This window comes from Sinocyclocheilus anshuiensis, unplaced genomic scaffold (genome assembly GCF_001515605.1).
Source record: "Sinocyclocheilus anshuiensis isolate Anshui unplaced genomic scaffold, SAMN03320099.WGS_v1.1 scaffold126, whole genome shotgun sequence".
Lineage (NCBI taxonomy): Eukaryota > Metazoa > Chordata > Actinopteri > Cypriniformes > Cyprinidae > Sinocyclocheilus > Sinocyclocheilus anshuiensis.
In genome coordinates, this window is record NW_015546026.1 from 522101 (window position 1) to 541118 (window position 19018).

Sequence of the window (19018 nt, forward strand, 5' to 3'; positions counted from 1 at the left end):
AGAGAATGGCTGAAAAGCAGAGAAAAGCATGGACTTTCTGTTCTTCATAAAGAACTCGAGGGAGTAGGCCATTTCTGAATTTCTGATCGTTTTGCCGGAAATACAACAGGCATATTCATTCATAAAGCTGAACGGCAAATTTGGCACATTCGGAATACAAATAAAAAATAGAACTGTATAATTAAACTAAAATTATTATATGGTTTTTGTCATCTTCTGATTGGTCAACTTCAGATGGATCGCAAAATCGTCTCCTTCAACCGCACATACGCCACGAATTTAAACCGACAGCATCCGATTTTTTTTGACATGTTTGAAAATTATTGGGAGGACGGGAGGTGCTCGTAACGTCTCGGATCGGCCCGTAATTCTTCTCACACGGTACGAGCCGCGACCATGCAAGCATCTGCGATTTTCTCCCGAGAGAAAAAAATCACCTGCGAGCTCGTACGACAGCAAAAATCGCACCGTGTACGCCCGCCTTTAGAGCTGTTAAGACGGTAAACTAATTAAGACCTGGTTCTAAAACTTATCAGCCAAGCAGAAAAGCTAACAGCAAATGCGTTTATCTCACATATGCTTTTGTTAACATTATCAGTTAGGTTTAAGGTAGAGTGTAATGTACCCTGAAGTGTAGTGATACGTTATTTTATTATATGTAACAGCATTAAGCTTTCTGAACTCAATCGCAATATGTACAACAACCAAGGTAATAAAATGCTGCCACGTTCATCTGTTTCAGATGTCATCAAACACACTTTTGGCACAATGGGATTGTCTAATTCTTAATAACATCCTTTATTGTAGAAACATTTAAAAGAAAGGAAACGGAAACCAGATTTTCTAGTGTTTTTTTTATTTTTATTTTATTTTTTATTATCCATCTTTTTTTTTTATTTAGAGAATAATGGAAATATTTCAGTTAATACAACCTCTCTTGCAGCACTGTACAATTTCTTGGTTTTTATTTATGTTTATCTGATCACACTGGTGACTGGTATGAAGGCATAAATGCAGTCAAGCTAAACAATGTCCAGATACAATATGAATACAAAACATGTTAATGCCAGGTGTAAACTTGAGCCTCTATGACTGCTGACACAATCGCATACAAAATTGGGTTATGTAAGGGTGCTGCTAACTCAAATCCATTTATTTACTTGAAATACAGTAATAATTGGAAGTTTTGAAATTGCACTTGAATCTGAAAGATCATTATATTTCATAGTTTTTGTTTTTCATTTGTGATATGGCGTATATGACACAACACAAATGTGTACAGTTGTGCCTGAATTTGTTCATATAGTCAACTATGACATTGATTGTAGCGTTTTATTTTTTTTTAATGAGCATATGACTGACTGGTTTTAAACATTGTGTGTTCATGAGTGTGTAAAACACTTTCATTTCATTTGCGTTAAGTTCAGCACCACTATGAAATGCCATAACGAACATATGCAGATTTTTTTGTTTGTTTAATTGTTTTTTTTATCATCTCTATTCACACTGACAGCTGTTCTCACTTCTTGTTGAAGAAAGTCTCTTGCAGGCACTTAAATCATTACGATGACGTTTAGTTTAGATACACTGAAGAAATCGATCTGATTTCATCTGATTACTTGCAAAATGACAGTGCAGACAGTCGGATCTAAAAGGTTATATTTGAAAAAACATACTTGAATGCAGTGTGAACAAAGCCTAAGATGCTAAAAAAAAAAAAATCAGATTATGACTGAGTACTGATCAAGCATCAGTTCTGCTTTTTCTGAGCCAGTGAAAGAGCTATTGAGGAAAGAATACACTACTTAAGTTTAGGAATTGAAGCTATGCAGCTACAATGAGGATCAAGTTTTTAACATTTGCTTATATTTATTCAGCAGTTGTCTGCAGTTGTTAGTTGTATGTGTAACCTACTATCTTTAAACTTTTTTTTTTTTTAAACAAATTTTTCAGATCAGACAATGTCTGCTCAATTGTATTTTTTTTTTTTTACTAATAGTTGTTTTATTTGTGTTTACATTTGGGTTTATTTTGTTCAGTATAGTAAGACCTTGATCTTATCATTTCTTTGATGGATAACCATTTATTATTGTGTGAAACATTTTAAGGTTTAATTATGTTAATCATGTAACAATAATTATATAGTAGAATGTTGTTAGTGTGTTGAAGTTGAAGTGTATTTCTTTACCACTAGTGCTACCAAACAGACAAAAGTGATGTTTCTAGATAGATTTCTGAAAATAAATAAATAAATAAAAAGCCTGCTAAGCAATTTTCCCATCTGCCATTACTCAAACTAGTCAAGTTACATGTCTGTTTCAACAAACAGCAATGCTTTGATAATGTTACAGAACAAATGTTTTCAGGGAAAACGACATGAAAAAGATGTGTATATTTAACTAGGATAAGACAAAGTACTGAAAGTGAAGTAATTTTTATTTGCTAATATATTCACTGATATGGTTTGTCGAGTATGTTCACTGAAACTAGTGTGTGGTTAAATGTTCTAAAAAAGTATCAGGGTAACTGCCTCAAATATATATATATATATATATATATATATATATAAAACCACATATATATATAATTTTTTTTTTCCCTTATTTAAATGTTATTTGGTCTGATTAATAATACATGGTCAGGTTTACTCATTTGTGTGTGCGTTGATAAGATGTGTTTATTTGTATTCTTAACAACCCAAGATTAATAGACTTTTTATTTAAAGTAATGCTGTATGATAGATAGCAATACTTGAATTTATTATGGTACTTTTTGTAGAATTCCATTTCAGAAATAGGCCTAACCTTTGTCCTTGAGAGAAGTTTTTTTTTTCTTGCTTTCTTTTCTCTTGTTGGGAATGTGTCTGATTTTACTCAACATTCATACAGGTCTGACTGAGAAGCCTGTTATGGTGGCATCATCCGAGAACCCCTTAGGAGAAAAAGGTAAGTAAATGATAGAAGCAATTCTTCATGCCATGACATCATGACATCCTTGACATGACATGGCATCTAGTGTCAGATGGTGTCTGTGCATTTCAGTAGAAGTGCATATTTGGAACAATCCAAGTTTGGGGTCTGCAAGATGTCTCTGATGTCCATTCACTTTTACGCAAAAAAGGAAAAAAAAAATCTGTGCAAAACCAGGGTTCTGGCACACTAATGGCAGAAATGTCAACTGAACATAATTTTGGCGATAAAATTGATGCAACGTTGTTAGGGGAAGATTACTATTGCAGATATTAAGTTTCATGTCAGTATGCCAAAGCACCTTACAGAGATAAAGCCTCAGATCATTTTTGACATCTTGCAATGAAAATAACATAATGTTTCTCAAGATACACAAATGTCATTATGGTCTATGAAACTCATGGCAAATATGATTAATACACTGCATGGCAATTTTGTAGTCAAGCAGTATAGTTGGCTGTAGTTACAGCCAATTTTTATATTTTAATTCATTATAGCACCACCAAGTGGCCCAGTCATGCTATTTTTCTTTGTGTTTTCAGACTGACATATATAAACTTTTTGGCAGCGGCTGTTTGCACTAAGTGCAAATAGCTGTAGATTCTATTTACACTGTTAAAATGGCAATATTTTATCATGTTGAATAGCACTAATTGAAAAAATCATGCATTGCATTAGCAGTGCTTGCATTTTAATGCCTTGTATTTCCAGGGCTTGCATTGTTAGGTCCTGAAATTTAACATAGTTGTTGATTTAAGCTGTGAATATTTCAATTCAAAATATTTCACACACATTTTCATAATTAAAAATTCAATCATTCATATTCACCCTCCAGAATTCACTTCCAAAATATTCAATCTGTTTAAAAATACGATGTATAATATTCGACAGGCAAATTTTGGTCCTTTGTATTTCACTTTCCAAATTCGCTTCCACAAATTCAGTGGTTCAAATTCGGCAGAAAATTTGCCATTGCACCTCCGGGAGCTGCAGGAATAGCAGTAGAGCACCGATGCATGATCTCCAGCTGCTGTCAGTCGCTCACCAGCAGGTGGCGCAAGCGGCTGTTGATGAAGACCAAAGCAACAGGTGGATTAAGTCATTCATTCACAAAAAGTGATCTGCAGAAATGGAGCAAGCGCTAAGTAGAAGTTTTGATTATCGGAGCCAGTATAAACATGTGGAAAAGCTGCTGTGTGTTTGTTTAATTCAACATCTTCGCTGTTTCCCGTAGCTTACATGTAAGCAGCTTTCTCTACCACAAATGAGATTATAATGCTATTTTACCCAACGCTGAAGTACAGAACTAACAACATCTGCGGAAGACATATATTGCTTTCGGTTGCTTAGTTTCCATAACTTTGTATCATGGCATGAGGATATAAACGCAAGTTACGGAACGCGCAAAACTGCACGTTAAAAATTTCCCATAAAGAAAACACTTAACGAGTTTTATTGCCTCAAGACAGTGATAATAAATTATAAAATTTGGCATCTAATTAATAAAATATATTACTGTATACTATGTACATTTAAGCAGATGAGCCCAGAATATGAGCCCACAACCCACAAAATTTCACCAAACCATTTTTTCTCCCATAGAAAACCAAGCGCGGTAGTTTTAGGTTTGATATTCACTGCATATTCGCCTAGGCTGCTTTAGGGACCGTCTTCAAATTTACCTCAGTACAAAACGAAGTCCAATAATTTATTCAAATTAATGTTTACAGTAAATGAATAATTTACTCAAACTGACTAAATATATATTGCCAATAACTCGCCTTAGACAATACTTTCCCTATGTACACTACACAAATATTTTTTAAAGAAAAAAATTACAGTAATTCACCAAAATGGGTTTTTTTGTGTTCCAAATGTTGTATGTTACTAGTATGTTACTAGTGACCAGACTGACTTACTACAGTTGACATTTTGCCAATATCTTCCTCACTGTAAAGTTTGCCAATATCTTCCTCACTGTAAAATTTGCCAATATCTTCCTCACTGTAAAGTTTGCCAATATCTTCCTCACTGTAAAGTTTGCCAATATCTTCCTCACTGTAAAGTTTGCCAATATCTTCCTCACTGTAAAGTTTGCCAATATCTTCCTCACTGTAAAGTTTGCCAATATCTTCCTCACTGTAAAATTCACATAAAGTTTTTTTTAATTATTATGCTCCAAATGTTGTAGTACATTCCTAGTGACTAGACTGACTTACTATAGGTGAAATTTTGCTAATACCTCCCTTATTGTACATAAAGTACATCAATATTTTATACTACAATCTTTGGAACATGAAAAATCCCTTTTGGATTTTTTTGTTCGTTTTTGTTTTAAATAATTGTGAATGGTACATACAGTAAGGGAGATACTGGCAAAATTTCACATGAAGTAAGTCAGTCTTGTAACCAGCAATGTACTACAACCGTTGGAACATGAATAAACACTTTCCAGGGATCTTTTATATGTAAATAATTGTGTACTGTACATATATGAAGGGAGGTATTGGCAAAATCTCACCTGTAGTAAATCACTATGGTTTTTCGTGTTCCAAATGTTGTATGTTACTAGTGACCAGACTGACTTACTACAGTTGAAATTTTGCCAATATCTTCCTCACTGTATATACAGTATATAATTATTCTTACGAAATTACTGTAATTCACATAGTTTTTTTTTATGTTCCAAAGGTTGCAGTACATTCCTAGTGACTAGACTGACTTACTATAGGACAAATTTGGCTAATACCTCCCTTACTGTACATAAAGTACATCAATATTTTATACTACAACCTTTGGAACATGAAAAATTCATTTTGGGGTCTTACAGATTTTTTTGTTTTTGTTTTAAATAATTGTTAATGGTACATACAGTAAGGCAGATATTGGCAAAAAGTCACATGAAGTCAGTCTTGTAACTAGCAAACCTGTGGAACATGAAAAAAACCCTTTTGGTGAATAGTTTTTATAAAGATATCTGTGTACTGTACATACTGTAAGGGAGATATTGGCAAAATCTAATCTGTAGTTAGTCAGTCTTATATCAACGTACTACAACCGTTGGAACATGAAAAAACCCTTTCCATGGATTGTTTATATGTAAATAATTGTGTACTGTACATATATGAAGGGAGGTATTGGCAACATCTCACCTGTAGGAAATCACTATGAGCAATACAAGCTTTAGAATTTGACAGTGTGCTATTTTACATTTTAAAAGTAATTTTAATTAAAATACATTGGACGTTTTAACTCAGTCGGTGGAATTGTCAGACGGTCCCTTGGGTGCGATAGCGTGTCAATGCTTTCTCCAATTTATATTTGCAGCAACAATACACCTAGGCGGTTTTGAACTCCTTTTTTTATGTCGATATAAAGTGGTTGCATATTGTTAAAACTAATCGTGGCATTGATATCGTTGTAGGACTGTCGACTCTATAGATCAGTGGTAAGAGAAAGCAATTATAAAGAAAATGCAGCGTGTTGCGTTCTTCTGAACTCACTTGCTTGCCTGTATATAGTTCACATAATCATCAATAAAGTGTATTCTGAGATCTGAGGTCTTATATCACTGTATTAGTTCACATCTTCGGGGAATCCTGGAGTGTGAGGTATGAGGGGAACCCCAGTATTACAGCACAGCATCACACAAGCCATGATACAAAGTTATGGAAACTAAGCAACCGAAAACAATATATGTCTTCCTTAGATGTTGTTAGTTCTGTACTTCAGCGTTGGGTAAAATAGCATTATAATCTCATTTGTGGTAGAGAAAGCTGCTTACATGTAGGCTACGGGAAACAGCGAAGATGTTGAATTAAACATACACACAGCAGCTTTTCCACATGTTTATACTGGCCCCAATAATCAAAACGTCTACTTAGCGCTTGCTCCATTTCTGCAGATCAGTTTTTGTGAATGAATGACTTAATCCACCTGTTGCTTTGGTCTTCATCAACAGCCGCTTGCGCCACCTGCTGGTGAGCGACTGACAGCAGCTGGAGATCATGCATTGGTGCTCTACTGCTATTCCTGCAGCTCCCGGATGTGCAATGGCGAATTTTCTGCTGAATTTTAACCACTGAATTTGGGGAAGCGAATTTGTAAAGTGAAACAAAATAGACCGAAATTTGCCTGTCGAATATTATACATTGTATGTTTAAACAGATTTCATATTTTGGAAGTGAATTCTGGAAGGTGAATATGAATGATTGAATGTTAAATTATGAAAATGTCTGTGAAATATTTTGAATTGAAATATTCACAGCTTAAATAAACAACTATGTTAGATTTCAGGACCTAAATATGCAAGCCCTGGAAATACAAGGCATTAAAATGCAAGCACTGCTAATGCAATGCCTTATTTTTTCAATTAGTGCTATTCAACATGCTTTTTTGTTTCAAAGACATATGGCATTATTTTTCTTCCATATTTGGGTGTCCCAAATTCGAGTCCCGGAAACTATTTTTAGTCATGTCTAGCAACTAGACAAATAATTATTTTTTTGTATCATTAGGACAGAGGTTCTCACATTTGGCCCCCAAGGTCCTCAGTTCTGCAGAGTTTAGCTCCAACCTTAACCAAATAAACCTGAAAAAGCTAATTAAATCTTTGGGGATTACTAGAAAGTCACAGCCAGATCAGTTTGATCAAGGATGTATCAAAAATCTGCAGGAAAGTGGACTTCGAGGGCCAGAGTTGAGAACCCTTAGGATATATAAAAATATAAAATAAAGTACTATTTAATGACCTAAAGCCTTTACGATCACATATCTTCTTTGCAAATACATTGCATTAAACAATATTAAACTAATGAATGATGTATATGTATTTTAAAGTCAATCTTGAACCATTTGCACCTAATTTAATCAATGAGACCTTAAAGGATTTATAATTTTCTGACATTAGGATTAATATTAATATTAGTATTATGGCCTTCATCTCTGGGGCCTCATTTATAAAGTGTGTGTGCGCTTAAATCCACGCCAGTGCTCATATTTGTAAAATCTGTCTTTGACATAGAAAAGTGCGTAGCATCACGTCAGGGTCTGAGCAGACGTACACACTTTTTGTCTGAATACTGCAGGTTTTTGGAAATGTAAGCTGTTCTTGCATCTCGCTGTTCTAAATGAAAGGATTTGGAACACTGTAAAAAATAATTTGAGTCAACTAAAAATACTTTGTTACCCCGCTGCCTAAAATATTTTTGTTATCTTGACAATATATTTCTTGTTGAAACAACTTCCCATTAGAGTTGAATTATTCCAGGTAATAAATTTGTTCAAGTTGACTTGACTATTATTTCCTAGTCCAGTCAACCTAAATCATGTTGTGTCAACTGGGAATTTTTTATATATCTTTTTTAACTTGGATCAATAAATGTAAGCAAATGTTACCCCACTGCCTTAAATTTTTAAATAAAGATGACAAAACACTTTTTTTATTTAATTTATTTAATGATAGAGACAACACTTTAATTCACATTTAAATTGAACAAGCAATTTGCTGTCAACACATCAACTGACAATTGAAAAAAATTGCAAAATACAAACACACACACACACACGTCTAAAGATCTGAACCGACACTTGAAAGTGTGATGTATAATAAATAACCTTGGCATGGGATTGAGAAACATAAATAGTTGCATTTCAATTCGTCACATCAAAACCACAGGGGTTATTTTAAATTTCATACCTCAATATGACAAGTCAGAAGGTTAAACACTGCATATTAACCCTGCACAAGTTTACATGCACTCCCCCCACCATAGTGCAAGTTATTGGTCAAAATGAGAAAACAAGATATTATATGTATATATAAGGCAAAAGCAATCACATTTAGTTACACAAAATGTGTACTGTACTTCTGTATAATAAAATATGAACGGAATGCACATGGAAGCACGAAGGTCTGATTCTAAATTTCATAGCACAACATGACCAGACAGAAGTGTAAACATCAGAAGGATCTTGAAAGTTTCCAAACTCTCCCCCATCATAATGCAATTTAGTGGTCATAAAACAAGAAACAGATAGAAAGAGGAAAGCAAAAGCACTTGTCAATTTGAAGGAAAATGTGTACAGTACTGTATAAGAAAGTGAGACGTGAAACAACATTTGTTTTCATGAGAATATGCATATTCCAAGTCATAACATGACAAACTTTAAATGTGAATTCTAAAAAGTAGTAAAAGGCTCAAAAGAACCTAAAGCTCCTTTAACAAAAAAAAACTACTTTTTGTGAAAGAGCTTGCTGTGGAGCCCATGAACACATCATGAACATTGGTGGGAGCAGCTGTTCTTCGCAAGTTTTTACAGAGCCTCAAAGGTGTATTTCATGCGCTTGGGGTAGTGGATGTTCACCACATATAGACCCATCAGGAGTCCAAATGCCTTGGGGACATCGGAGATATCAGTGATGACAGGATGTCCAAATGAGAGCAATGTTGGTTATTCCTTGGGAAGCACATGACATTGCTGCTCCTCAGTTACAATCAGAATGCCCTCGTCAATTTCTTTCACAACATCCTCAATTTCACTGGATGGCTGGGAAAACACAAAATATTACATTACTTATTAACTTTATAACAACTGAACACACATATATATGTACATACACTATTAAAGTTGTGTGTTTTGTTAAAAGGACAGCTACCAATAAATGAAAATTGTCATTCACCCTCAAGTTGTATAAATTTATGTTATGCTGAACACAATGACTTTAAAATCCCAATGGGAAAATAAGTGAAAAATACACCTCCGGAACCAACTAGGCTAAAAAAGGGAGAAAATTTTGCATGATATTTTCTTTACCGGTATTCTACATGATTTCTGAATGTCATAAAATGTGACAAACCAATGCAACGTATGAGTTTTTTTTTCCTTAATCCAATTTTGTCTGCTTGCAATTCAGTCTAATCTGTCCCACCATTTTAATAATGGACTGAAAATATCTTGGTGTAAAGAGATATTCCTTTTAAATAATAGTCTGTTGCACTGCATGTTCCAAAGTAAAGCATGACTCTTAAAGGGTTAGTTAACCCAAAAATGCATGTTTTACTCACCCTCATGGCATCGTAGGTGTGTATGACTTTCTTCTTTCAGACGAATCCAATCGGATTATATAAAAAATTATCCTTGCTCTTCCAAGCTTTATAAAGGTGGGTGTTTTTTTCAACAGTCCAAAAGTAGTAAAATAAAGCGCATCCATCCATAATAAAAAGTGCCTCACACGGCTCCAGGGGTGAATAAAGGTAGCGAAAGGTCCTGTAGCGAATCCATGCATTTTTTATAAGACAAATATCCATATTTAAAATGTTATAAACATTTTTCTCTCACTTTCGTGAGAGCCGTTCTGGGTGGATGACGTAGGACATAGGCGTCATGCATGCACCGTTGATTAGTGACGAACACGGAAGCGCGAAGGAGAGACAGCAAAACAAAATGCTGGTCACGAATTAGAAGCACAAAATGAGAATTTGTAAAGAAAAATGTCGGAGGATTTCCATATAAGCCAAGAGGAGACTGGTTTTCCTTTGCTAAAGTAAGGAAACTTTGCTTCCTTAAACAACCCCGCGAAACTAGCATATCCGGAGCCGTGTGAGGCACGTTTTATGGATGGATGGATGGATGCACTTTATTTGACTACTTTTGGACTGTTGGAAAAAAAAAAACACCTGACTACTGCCATTATAAAGCTTGGAAGAGCCAGGACAATTTTTTATTTAACTCAGATTGGATTTGTCTGAAAGAAGAAAGTCATATACACCTAGGATGGCTTAAGGGTGAGTAAATAACAGGCTAATTTTCATTTTTGGGTGAACTAACCCTTTAAAGCTTTGAAAATTCAAGGAATAAACCGAAGGGAAAATAATACATCAAATTATGTTCTCCAAATTTTGAAGCTGTTTTCCAATGCAAGTATTCTTAAAGGGTTCAGCCAAAAAAATAAATAAATAAATAAAATTGTCATTTACTAAACCTCAAGTTGTTCTAAACCTGAATGAATTTCTTTCTGTGACAAGTCCCAGATAGTCTAACACAGTACACAACCCCACAACGTGTTACAACCCCAGATCACAAAGATTTCTTCTTCTATTACCTGGACCACATCACTGCAGATTGATGGTGCTCAGTTTGGTCACCCACAACTGTAATTAATTACAACAGTCATGTCCTTGATGAATTCCTGCTCAGAACCTGTGTGCTTTAATAAAAACAAAGGGAAGCATTAAAATGTGGCTTACAATCTTACAATCCTACAAGCTTACAGACTCCAATAAATATGTGCACTTATAAAGTAAATAAATGTACTTACAACTTTGTCCAAGCTCTACAATGTGAATGTCATTTCCATTATGTCTGCATAGCATTTTGATGGATACAACTGCAAAAGGACTTGCTGCGGTCCATCCACAAGATTATTGAATTCTGCGCTGATCTTCAGTCATTCCAAAATGTCATAAACATGAAAAATATAGAAACACGTTAAAACACTGTAAAATAATAAACATAAATATATAAATAAATCTTTACAGAGAAAGTCAAATGTATTGACAAGTTTGTTTTAATTACCAAAGCCCAAATTTACAATCCAGACGAGGCTTTTAAATTACACAACACAGAATTATAACAAAATAAAAGGAAATTTAACACATTTGTGTCTATCCTTATTGTATGGCTATTTATACAAGATATAGCTACACTATTATTACTGTTATTCAAAAACCTATAGTTTTGAACGTATGCAATATGCTTATGACCGTATATTCACGCAGCATTGTAATGGGTTCTGGTGAGGCACTTGAATGACTACTTCAGAAAACTGAAAGAAGAGTTTGTAACGTTACCTTAAGAACTTCATCTGAACCAAGCTTATGTCAGCAATATCAAATTTAACGTTAAGTTACGCACTCCAAAATAACTCTGAGGGAGATGCTCATTCGTTTCCCTTATAACATGCAGAAAAGAGAGAGTAGTAATTTTTCATCTATGTATATTCTGACGGATGTCTTTACGGATTATAAAACGCTGTTAGGTTTAAAGAAGTTCATTTTTTAAAGGGGTCATATGATGCTTTTTTAAAGATCATTATTTTGTGTATTTGGTGTAACAGAATATGTTGACATGCTTTAATGTCCAAAAAACACATTGATTTTAGTCTCAAGCATTCAGAAATCACACAAAAGAAAACTTAGTTTTACTACGATAAAATCATGGTTAATTTTTTGTAAGGGTTGTGATGTCCACATGTTTTTGTTGAAGAAATTATTGAGGCTGTCGCATTTCTTTTGCAAAAAGGTGGCCAAAAATTAAAGATTAAGTGGATATTTGAATTAAATGTTTGGTTAATATTAAAGGACTTGATCGTCCAGTAAGTGTAACAGCAGCAGTTACCAGGCCTTTGGCTCGCTTTGCAAGCATTTGTAATATGTAATGTAGCCTACATAAATAGTTTACTTTGTATTACATTATGTATTTTAATAGTGTTATTCAATGAAACCACTTAATTAACCAATCATTATTGCCTCATTGTTTTATATAATGCATTTTAAGTAATTTTAAAGGCTGTTGTTGGCTTAGGTCTGATTTTATAACCACAAAAAATATTATCTTAATACTTCTTTGTAAACTATGAAGTACCAAAATAATGGTTAATTTGTGGTTACCATCCATGGCTACAAGAACCATGATTTCTGGTTTTATTCGTAAAACCATGGCTAATTTTTGTAAGGGAACATGGAAAGTCAGAGAGAATATTAGATGAGTTGTTGGTGGTTAAATTATCACCGACATTAAAACACGTTATTAACGTCAACATCCAAAAAAGTTTCACAGGATTATGAATGTAGGCCTGAAAGTGATGGACGGGCTTCATCTTTTTTCTTTTTCTTTTCTCGGCGCCGGATTGCTGATGTCTTTTCACGGCATAGTTGTCCATCAATTATCATCATTTGCATTCAGCCGCAAGCATGAGGTGCGAGCCCGGGAGTTGGTGCCCTACGCAAACTACTTACTCTGCATATAGGGAGCGGCGGTACTGGACCGCAACATAGTGCTCGTTTAAAAGCAGGGCACGGTAGACGTAGGATCCACAGCTAGATGAATTAGTATAGAAGAAGCCCTATGATTACAACGACCATTATTTGAAGTTTCACAAAATTCTGAAATTATCGTACATTATGGGATTTTTTTCATTATTGATCGTACATCGTACAGAGGTCTAAATTATCGTACGTCTGGCAACACTGGTGAAGAAGCTCACAAGTCTTCTGTCTGGTCTTCGACGGCCTTCACGAGATCTCGCGATAAGTGATGCTGAGAATGTGATATTATTGAATTGATTCAACACCTTTTTTTTAAGTTGAGAGGACAAATACTCTAGTTCAGTCAACTTACAAACTAGTTGAGACAGTGAAAACTTTAAATTTTAAGTTGAATGAACCAATTCAGTAACAGCAAGTTGTCAACATAAAAAAAAAATTCATCGAAACAAACTGTTAAATATTTTTTTACAGTGAAGACCTTTTATATGTTGATGACATTAATTAGGAGTCTTTTTAATTAGGAGAATTAGGAGTACAAAGCAGAGAGCTGAAACCATTTAGGGCCAGTTTTACTAAACAGGGCAAATTAGCGTGAGAGCGCAATTCCAAAAGAGCACTGATGGGCGTGAAAATTTCTGCGGGTGATTTACTAACAATGCGCAAATGAAAGAACACAGACGCAACATCTCATTTACATATATACCAACGCAATATACCACGCGCAGCGCGAATAAAGAAGCCTTTTAAAGCCTTTTAAGAAGAAGTTTTGATAGACCTGGTATTGCGTGACTTCTAGTTGAGGGTTCCAAGTTGTCTTTTATTTCCTAAAGCAAATTAAAAATAACATGGCTTGGCAAACGATATTTTCATGTTCTTCTTGCATTCCAAATAAATTACTTGTGGAAAAATCCTCTCCCTTCTACCACGCACTCTCTCATCTCTGCGGTGCCTCCTTTTTTTGCAGCCATTTCAAGCACAAAATAGTTTGACATGCTTTTTTTTTAGGCGTTAAATAATGGTGCAAAGCTGCAAATACCTGCAAATACCACACGAGCGCAAATGCTAATGAAACGCGTTGCGTGATTCATTTGAATACTCTCCTCCCATAATTTTTGCGTCTGAAAGGGAAACTCCTACAAATGCATAGTCAATAAGGTCAGGCGTAAAGGTGTCCATGCCTTTTCAGCGCTAATTCGTCACTCCGCATCTTTAGTAAAACCTGAAAGTAATATTTTTACGCCAAAAGACGGTTTGCGCTGGCGCAAGTTGTTAGTAAAACTGGCCCTTAGTTAGTTGCATGCAAGTTCCAAGATCATTTGCAATTCATGGTTTCACATCTGAAAGAGAGGCGTACATGCATTTTCTGTGTATACGCTCATTCTATGAATCAAACTTTTGATCTAAGATCAAATTTAGGATGGTTTCTGCTCAACATTTTTTAAATGAGGCCCCTGCTGTTTCCTTTGGTAGAAATGGTCGATTTTTTTTTTTTTTTATATATATATTATTTATTTATTTATTTAATATACAGTAGCCTATATATTGCTGTTAGCCCACATCTTCACAAATAATTATTCTGAGTGCCTCTAGGTTGAACTCAAACATACAGCCTAGGGTGAGTTTGAAAAAGTAAGTTCATTTAAAAAGTAGGTAACTTGAAATGATGGAAAAGTTTTTTTATGTCGAATATGTGGAATACACATGATCAACTGATTTGGGGACACTGAAAGAATCAAAAGAGAGACTAAATTTGACCATTACGGTTCTGGACTTATTGGATGTCAGTATTCTTATTACAATGCCACCTTGTGACTGATTCTCACCAAATTTAATATACATCTTAATCTAGACTCCTCCTGCATACTTGCCAAATATCATATCAGTCAGCCATTTAGATTTGAAGTTCTAAGCTACTGAAGTTTGATTGGCTCCTGTTCGACATGTTTTTGCACCCCCAGTTGTAGGAGTCATTTTTATGCATCTATGTTTTGAGTTTTGTAAAGTTTGGATGTTGCGAGGTGAAGATAAAGGTCAGTTCATGAAAAATAAAAAATCTAGACTATTTAATTCCTATATATCTTTGACAAATCAAATATGATGGAAAAGACTGAAATTAAACTGGAAATGAAGACAGAAATTAGTTTTCATTTTGTTTCTAGCCCTTATGGTTCCTGAGTATATCAATATGCATGAATATGAATATGCAGTATTTTGCTAAACTTCTTTCTTTCTTTCAATTTTTCTTGTCATCTGTGGCATTTCAGAGTTACATGAAGAAACTCTACCTGGTGAAAACAAAGGTAAGATAAATATTTTACTAAAATACTTATGTATGGTTTATGTAATGTGTACTTTTTGTATTATATTTATGTTAAAGTACACTATATGTGTCCTGTAAAGAATCCATATCACACTCTCCACATGGGTCTACATACGATGCTGAACCTTCATTAGAGTTCACAACAGAGGAATCAAGACCTGCAAACCAAATTTCACCAGAGTTGCCACCTGCAACTCAACCTGTGCCTACATCAGTCTCCACACCTGAATCAATTATTGAGACAACAGAATTTACAGAAGAACCCACAGTAGAGTCCAAAGAAGAAAAAGAAGGTATGTTGAGCTTGCTTTTAATGTTGTTCTGTTTAAACAAACAGAACCATGTTCTAATAGCACCACACAACCAGTCAGCACCCTTCTCAGGGGAAATCAACCTATTTTTGTCTCTGCTTACGTTTTTTTTATTTTATTTTATTTTTTAATTGGACTGCTTTGAAATACTTTAAAGATTCTTGTTGTGAAAAACACTATACTAAGAGACATTATGCACTTCTTTGATTGATTAAGTTCTTTTAAGTTACTGTAAGTCTAATGCTGTGGTGAATTCTTTTACAGCCAAAAAGAAGAAACCAAAACTTCTTAATAAATTTGACAAAACAATCAAATCTGAGATCAACGCTGCGGAGAAATTACGCAAGAAGGTAAGATTCTATACTGTAAAAAATAGTTTTTATTATGTTACTGGAAGAATAAAATGTTTTTTTGTCAAATTTGGCAGATAGTATTTTTCAAAATTATATATATATATATATATATATATATATATAAAAAAAAAATGTTGTGTTGTTTTTTTGTTTTTTAAATAAATATATATATATATATATATATATATATAAAAAAAAAAAGTTGTCTTGTTTTTTTCAGGGGAAAATTGAGGAATCTCTCCATGCTTTTGAAGCTCTTGTCCAGAAGTTCCCACAAAGTCCAAGATGCCGATATGGTAAAGCCCAGGTAACACATAATCATTAAAGTTAACATTACTGTTTACGTCACATAATGGTCACTCTCATTATTTTGCTTCAGTAGAAAATCCTCAACAAAATAGTTTTTTCTGAGAAGTGTGATATGTGTCCAGGCAGAAGATGATTTGGCAGAGAAAATGCGCAGTAATGAGATGCTGCTGAAGGCAGTGAACTCGTACAGAGAAGTAGCCGAGCTCCCAGATGTACCACACGACCTCATCAAAGCCACATTAAAGAGACGTGCAGACAGACAACAGTTCTTAGGTATACAAGTAATGTAGCTATAGAATTATGGTGACTTCTCATTGACTGTTGTAAAATAATAATTGTTTGTTGTCCATAACAATATGAGAACATTCCCAAAAGATATTCCTTTGTCATGTTCCCGTTCAGGTCGTACAAGGGGATCTTTGGCTACTTTGGAGAAGCTAGTTCAGATATTCCCAGAAGACGTCAGCTTAAAGAATGACTTGGGAGTGGCACATCTGCTTCTGGGTGACAACAAGAGTGCAAAACGAATATATGAGGAGGTAAGATATCGCTATTATATTGTTATTATGTTTACCAATTTGATGTGGATAACTAATTTCCCCTTTTTTGAAATTCCTCTTCAGGTTTTAGCTCGTGCCCCACATGATGGATTTGCTAAAGTGCATTATGGGTTCATACTTAAATCCGAAAACAAAATTGCAGAGAGCATACCGTACCTCAGGGTAATTCTGATTTTATGAACAGAAATGTACAGCATATACTTCCACTCACACACACATACAAGTAATTAAATATTTTCTTCTTGTTTGTGTGTGTTTAGGAGGGTTTGGAGACTGGAGAGCCAGGAACTGATGACGGAAGATTTTACTTTCATCTCGGGGATGCTTTACAGAGAACAGGAGACAAGAGTGTAAGATGAAAGTAAGAGTAAGATTATTAAAAGGAAGTTTACAGAGAAAAAAAAAAGTGAAATTGGTGTTTTGTTTTTGGTTTTTTTGCATGTGTTTAGGCGTACGACTGGTATGAGGCTGGACATCGGCGAGGTCACTTTGCCTCTGTATGGCAGAGATCTCTGTATAATGTCCCAGGGCTTCGTGCTCAACCTTGGTGGACGGCTGAAGAGACTGGATATACAGTTTTAGTTAAGGTAAAGTCTATATATATACTGAACAAAATTGTAAACGCAACACTTTTGTTTTTGCCCCCATTTTTCATGAGCTCAACTCAAAGACCTTAAGACTTTTTCTATGTACACAAAAGGCCTATTTCTCTCAAATATTGTTCACAGATCTGTCTAAATCTGTGTTAGTGAGCACTTCTCCTTTGCCGAGATAATCCATCCACCTCACAGGTGTGGCATATCAAGATGCTGATTAGACAGCATGATTATTGCACAGGTGTGTTATGTTGCTGCCTTGTTAAACTGCTTTAAATTACTTTTTTTTTTCTGCACATCAATCTACACTCCATACACCATAGCTGTAAAGCAAAAAACTAGTTTTTAACATCTTTGCAAATTTATTAAAAATAAAAAGATTCCATTGCATAAGTATTCATACCCTTATTTGGGACAGTTGAAATTTAGCTCAGGAGCATTCATATTGCTTGTAGATGTTACTACACTTCGAGTGAAGTCGTCTTAATAAAATGTTTAACAGCTGATAATGCATATCAGAGCAAAAATCAAGCACTGAGGTCAAAAGAACTGCCTGTAGAGCTCAGAAACAGGTTTGCATCAAGCCACACATCTGGGTTCAGAAAAAAATTCTGCTTCATTGAAGGATCACAGAAGCATGTAGTCTCTGTTACCCTTAATGGAAGAAGTTTGAAACAACCAGGACTCTTCCTAGAGCTGGCCTCCTGGCCAAACTGAGCAATTGATGGAGAAGGGCTTTGGTTTGACTGGTGACCAAGAACATGATGGTCACTCTAGTTGAGCTGAGCTCCATGATCACATGTGGAGATAGGAGAAATCTACAGAAGGACAAACATCACTGCAACACTCCACCAATCTGGGCTTTATGTCTGTGTGGCCAAGCTCCATCCTCTCCTCAGTGAAGTCACATGAAAACACACTTGGAATTTACAAAAAAGCACCTAAAGGATCCTCAGACTCTAAGAAGCATCATGTTTGAAGGAAACCAAGCACTGCTCATCACCTGCAGAGTACCATCCCAAAAGTAAAGTGTGCTGGTAGCAGCCTCATGCTGTGGAGCTGTTTTTCGGTGGCAGAGACTGAGGGACTCGTCAGAGTAGAAGGAACACTCAGTGCAGCAAAATATAGAGATAGCCTTAATGAAAACCCAGTCCAGAGCATTCAGAACCTCAGACTGGGCAGAAGCAGAGTACCATCCCAAAAGTAAAGTGTGCTGGTAGCAGCCTCATGCTGTGGAGCTGTTTTTCGGTGGCAGAGACTGAGGGACTCGTCAGAGTAGAAGGAACACTCAGTGCAGCAAAATATAGAGATAGCCTTAATGAAAACCCAGTCCAGAGCGTTCAGACGCTCAGACTGAGCAGAAGGTTCACCTTCCAACAGGACAATGGACCTAAGCACACAGCAAGAGTGGCTTATAGACAACTCTGTGAATGTCCTTCAATGGCCCATCCAGAGCCTTGGATTGAACCCAGTCAAATATTTCTGGAGAAACCTGAAAATGTCCATCTGCCCCCATCCAACCTGACAGAGCTTGAGAGGTGAAGAGATGAG

The 19018-nt window shown here is 35.3% G+C and overlaps 1 protein-coding gene across 2 annotated transcripts in view; it reads left to right on the forward strand.

Moving 5' to 3' along the window:
- Nucleotides 1-19018, forward strand: part of unm_hu7910 (un-named hu7910) — a 70931-nt gene that overhangs the window by 48326 nt on the left and 3587 nt on the right. The window contains exons 4-13 of one of the 2 annotated variants that reach the window (XM_016499751.1): nt 2889-2945; nt 15283-15318; nt 15419-15631; nt 15914-15999; nt 16223-16309; nt 16434-16584; nt 16714-16850; nt 16935-17033; nt 17132-17221; nt 17321-17458. In XM_016499751.1, the coding sequence (XP_016355237.1) occupies nt 2889-2945; nt 15283-15318; nt 15419-15631; nt 15914-15999; nt 16223-16309; nt 16434-16584; nt 16714-16850; nt 16935-17033; nt 17132-17221; nt 17321-17458 (1094 nt within the window). The remainder of the gene's footprint in view (nt 1-2888; nt 2946-15282; nt 15319-15418; nt 15632-15913; nt 16000-16222; nt 16310-16433; nt 16585-16713; nt 16851-16934; nt 17034-17131; nt 17222-17320; nt 17459-19018) is intronic. The other variant, XM_016499752.1, reaches the window with a different exon arrangement.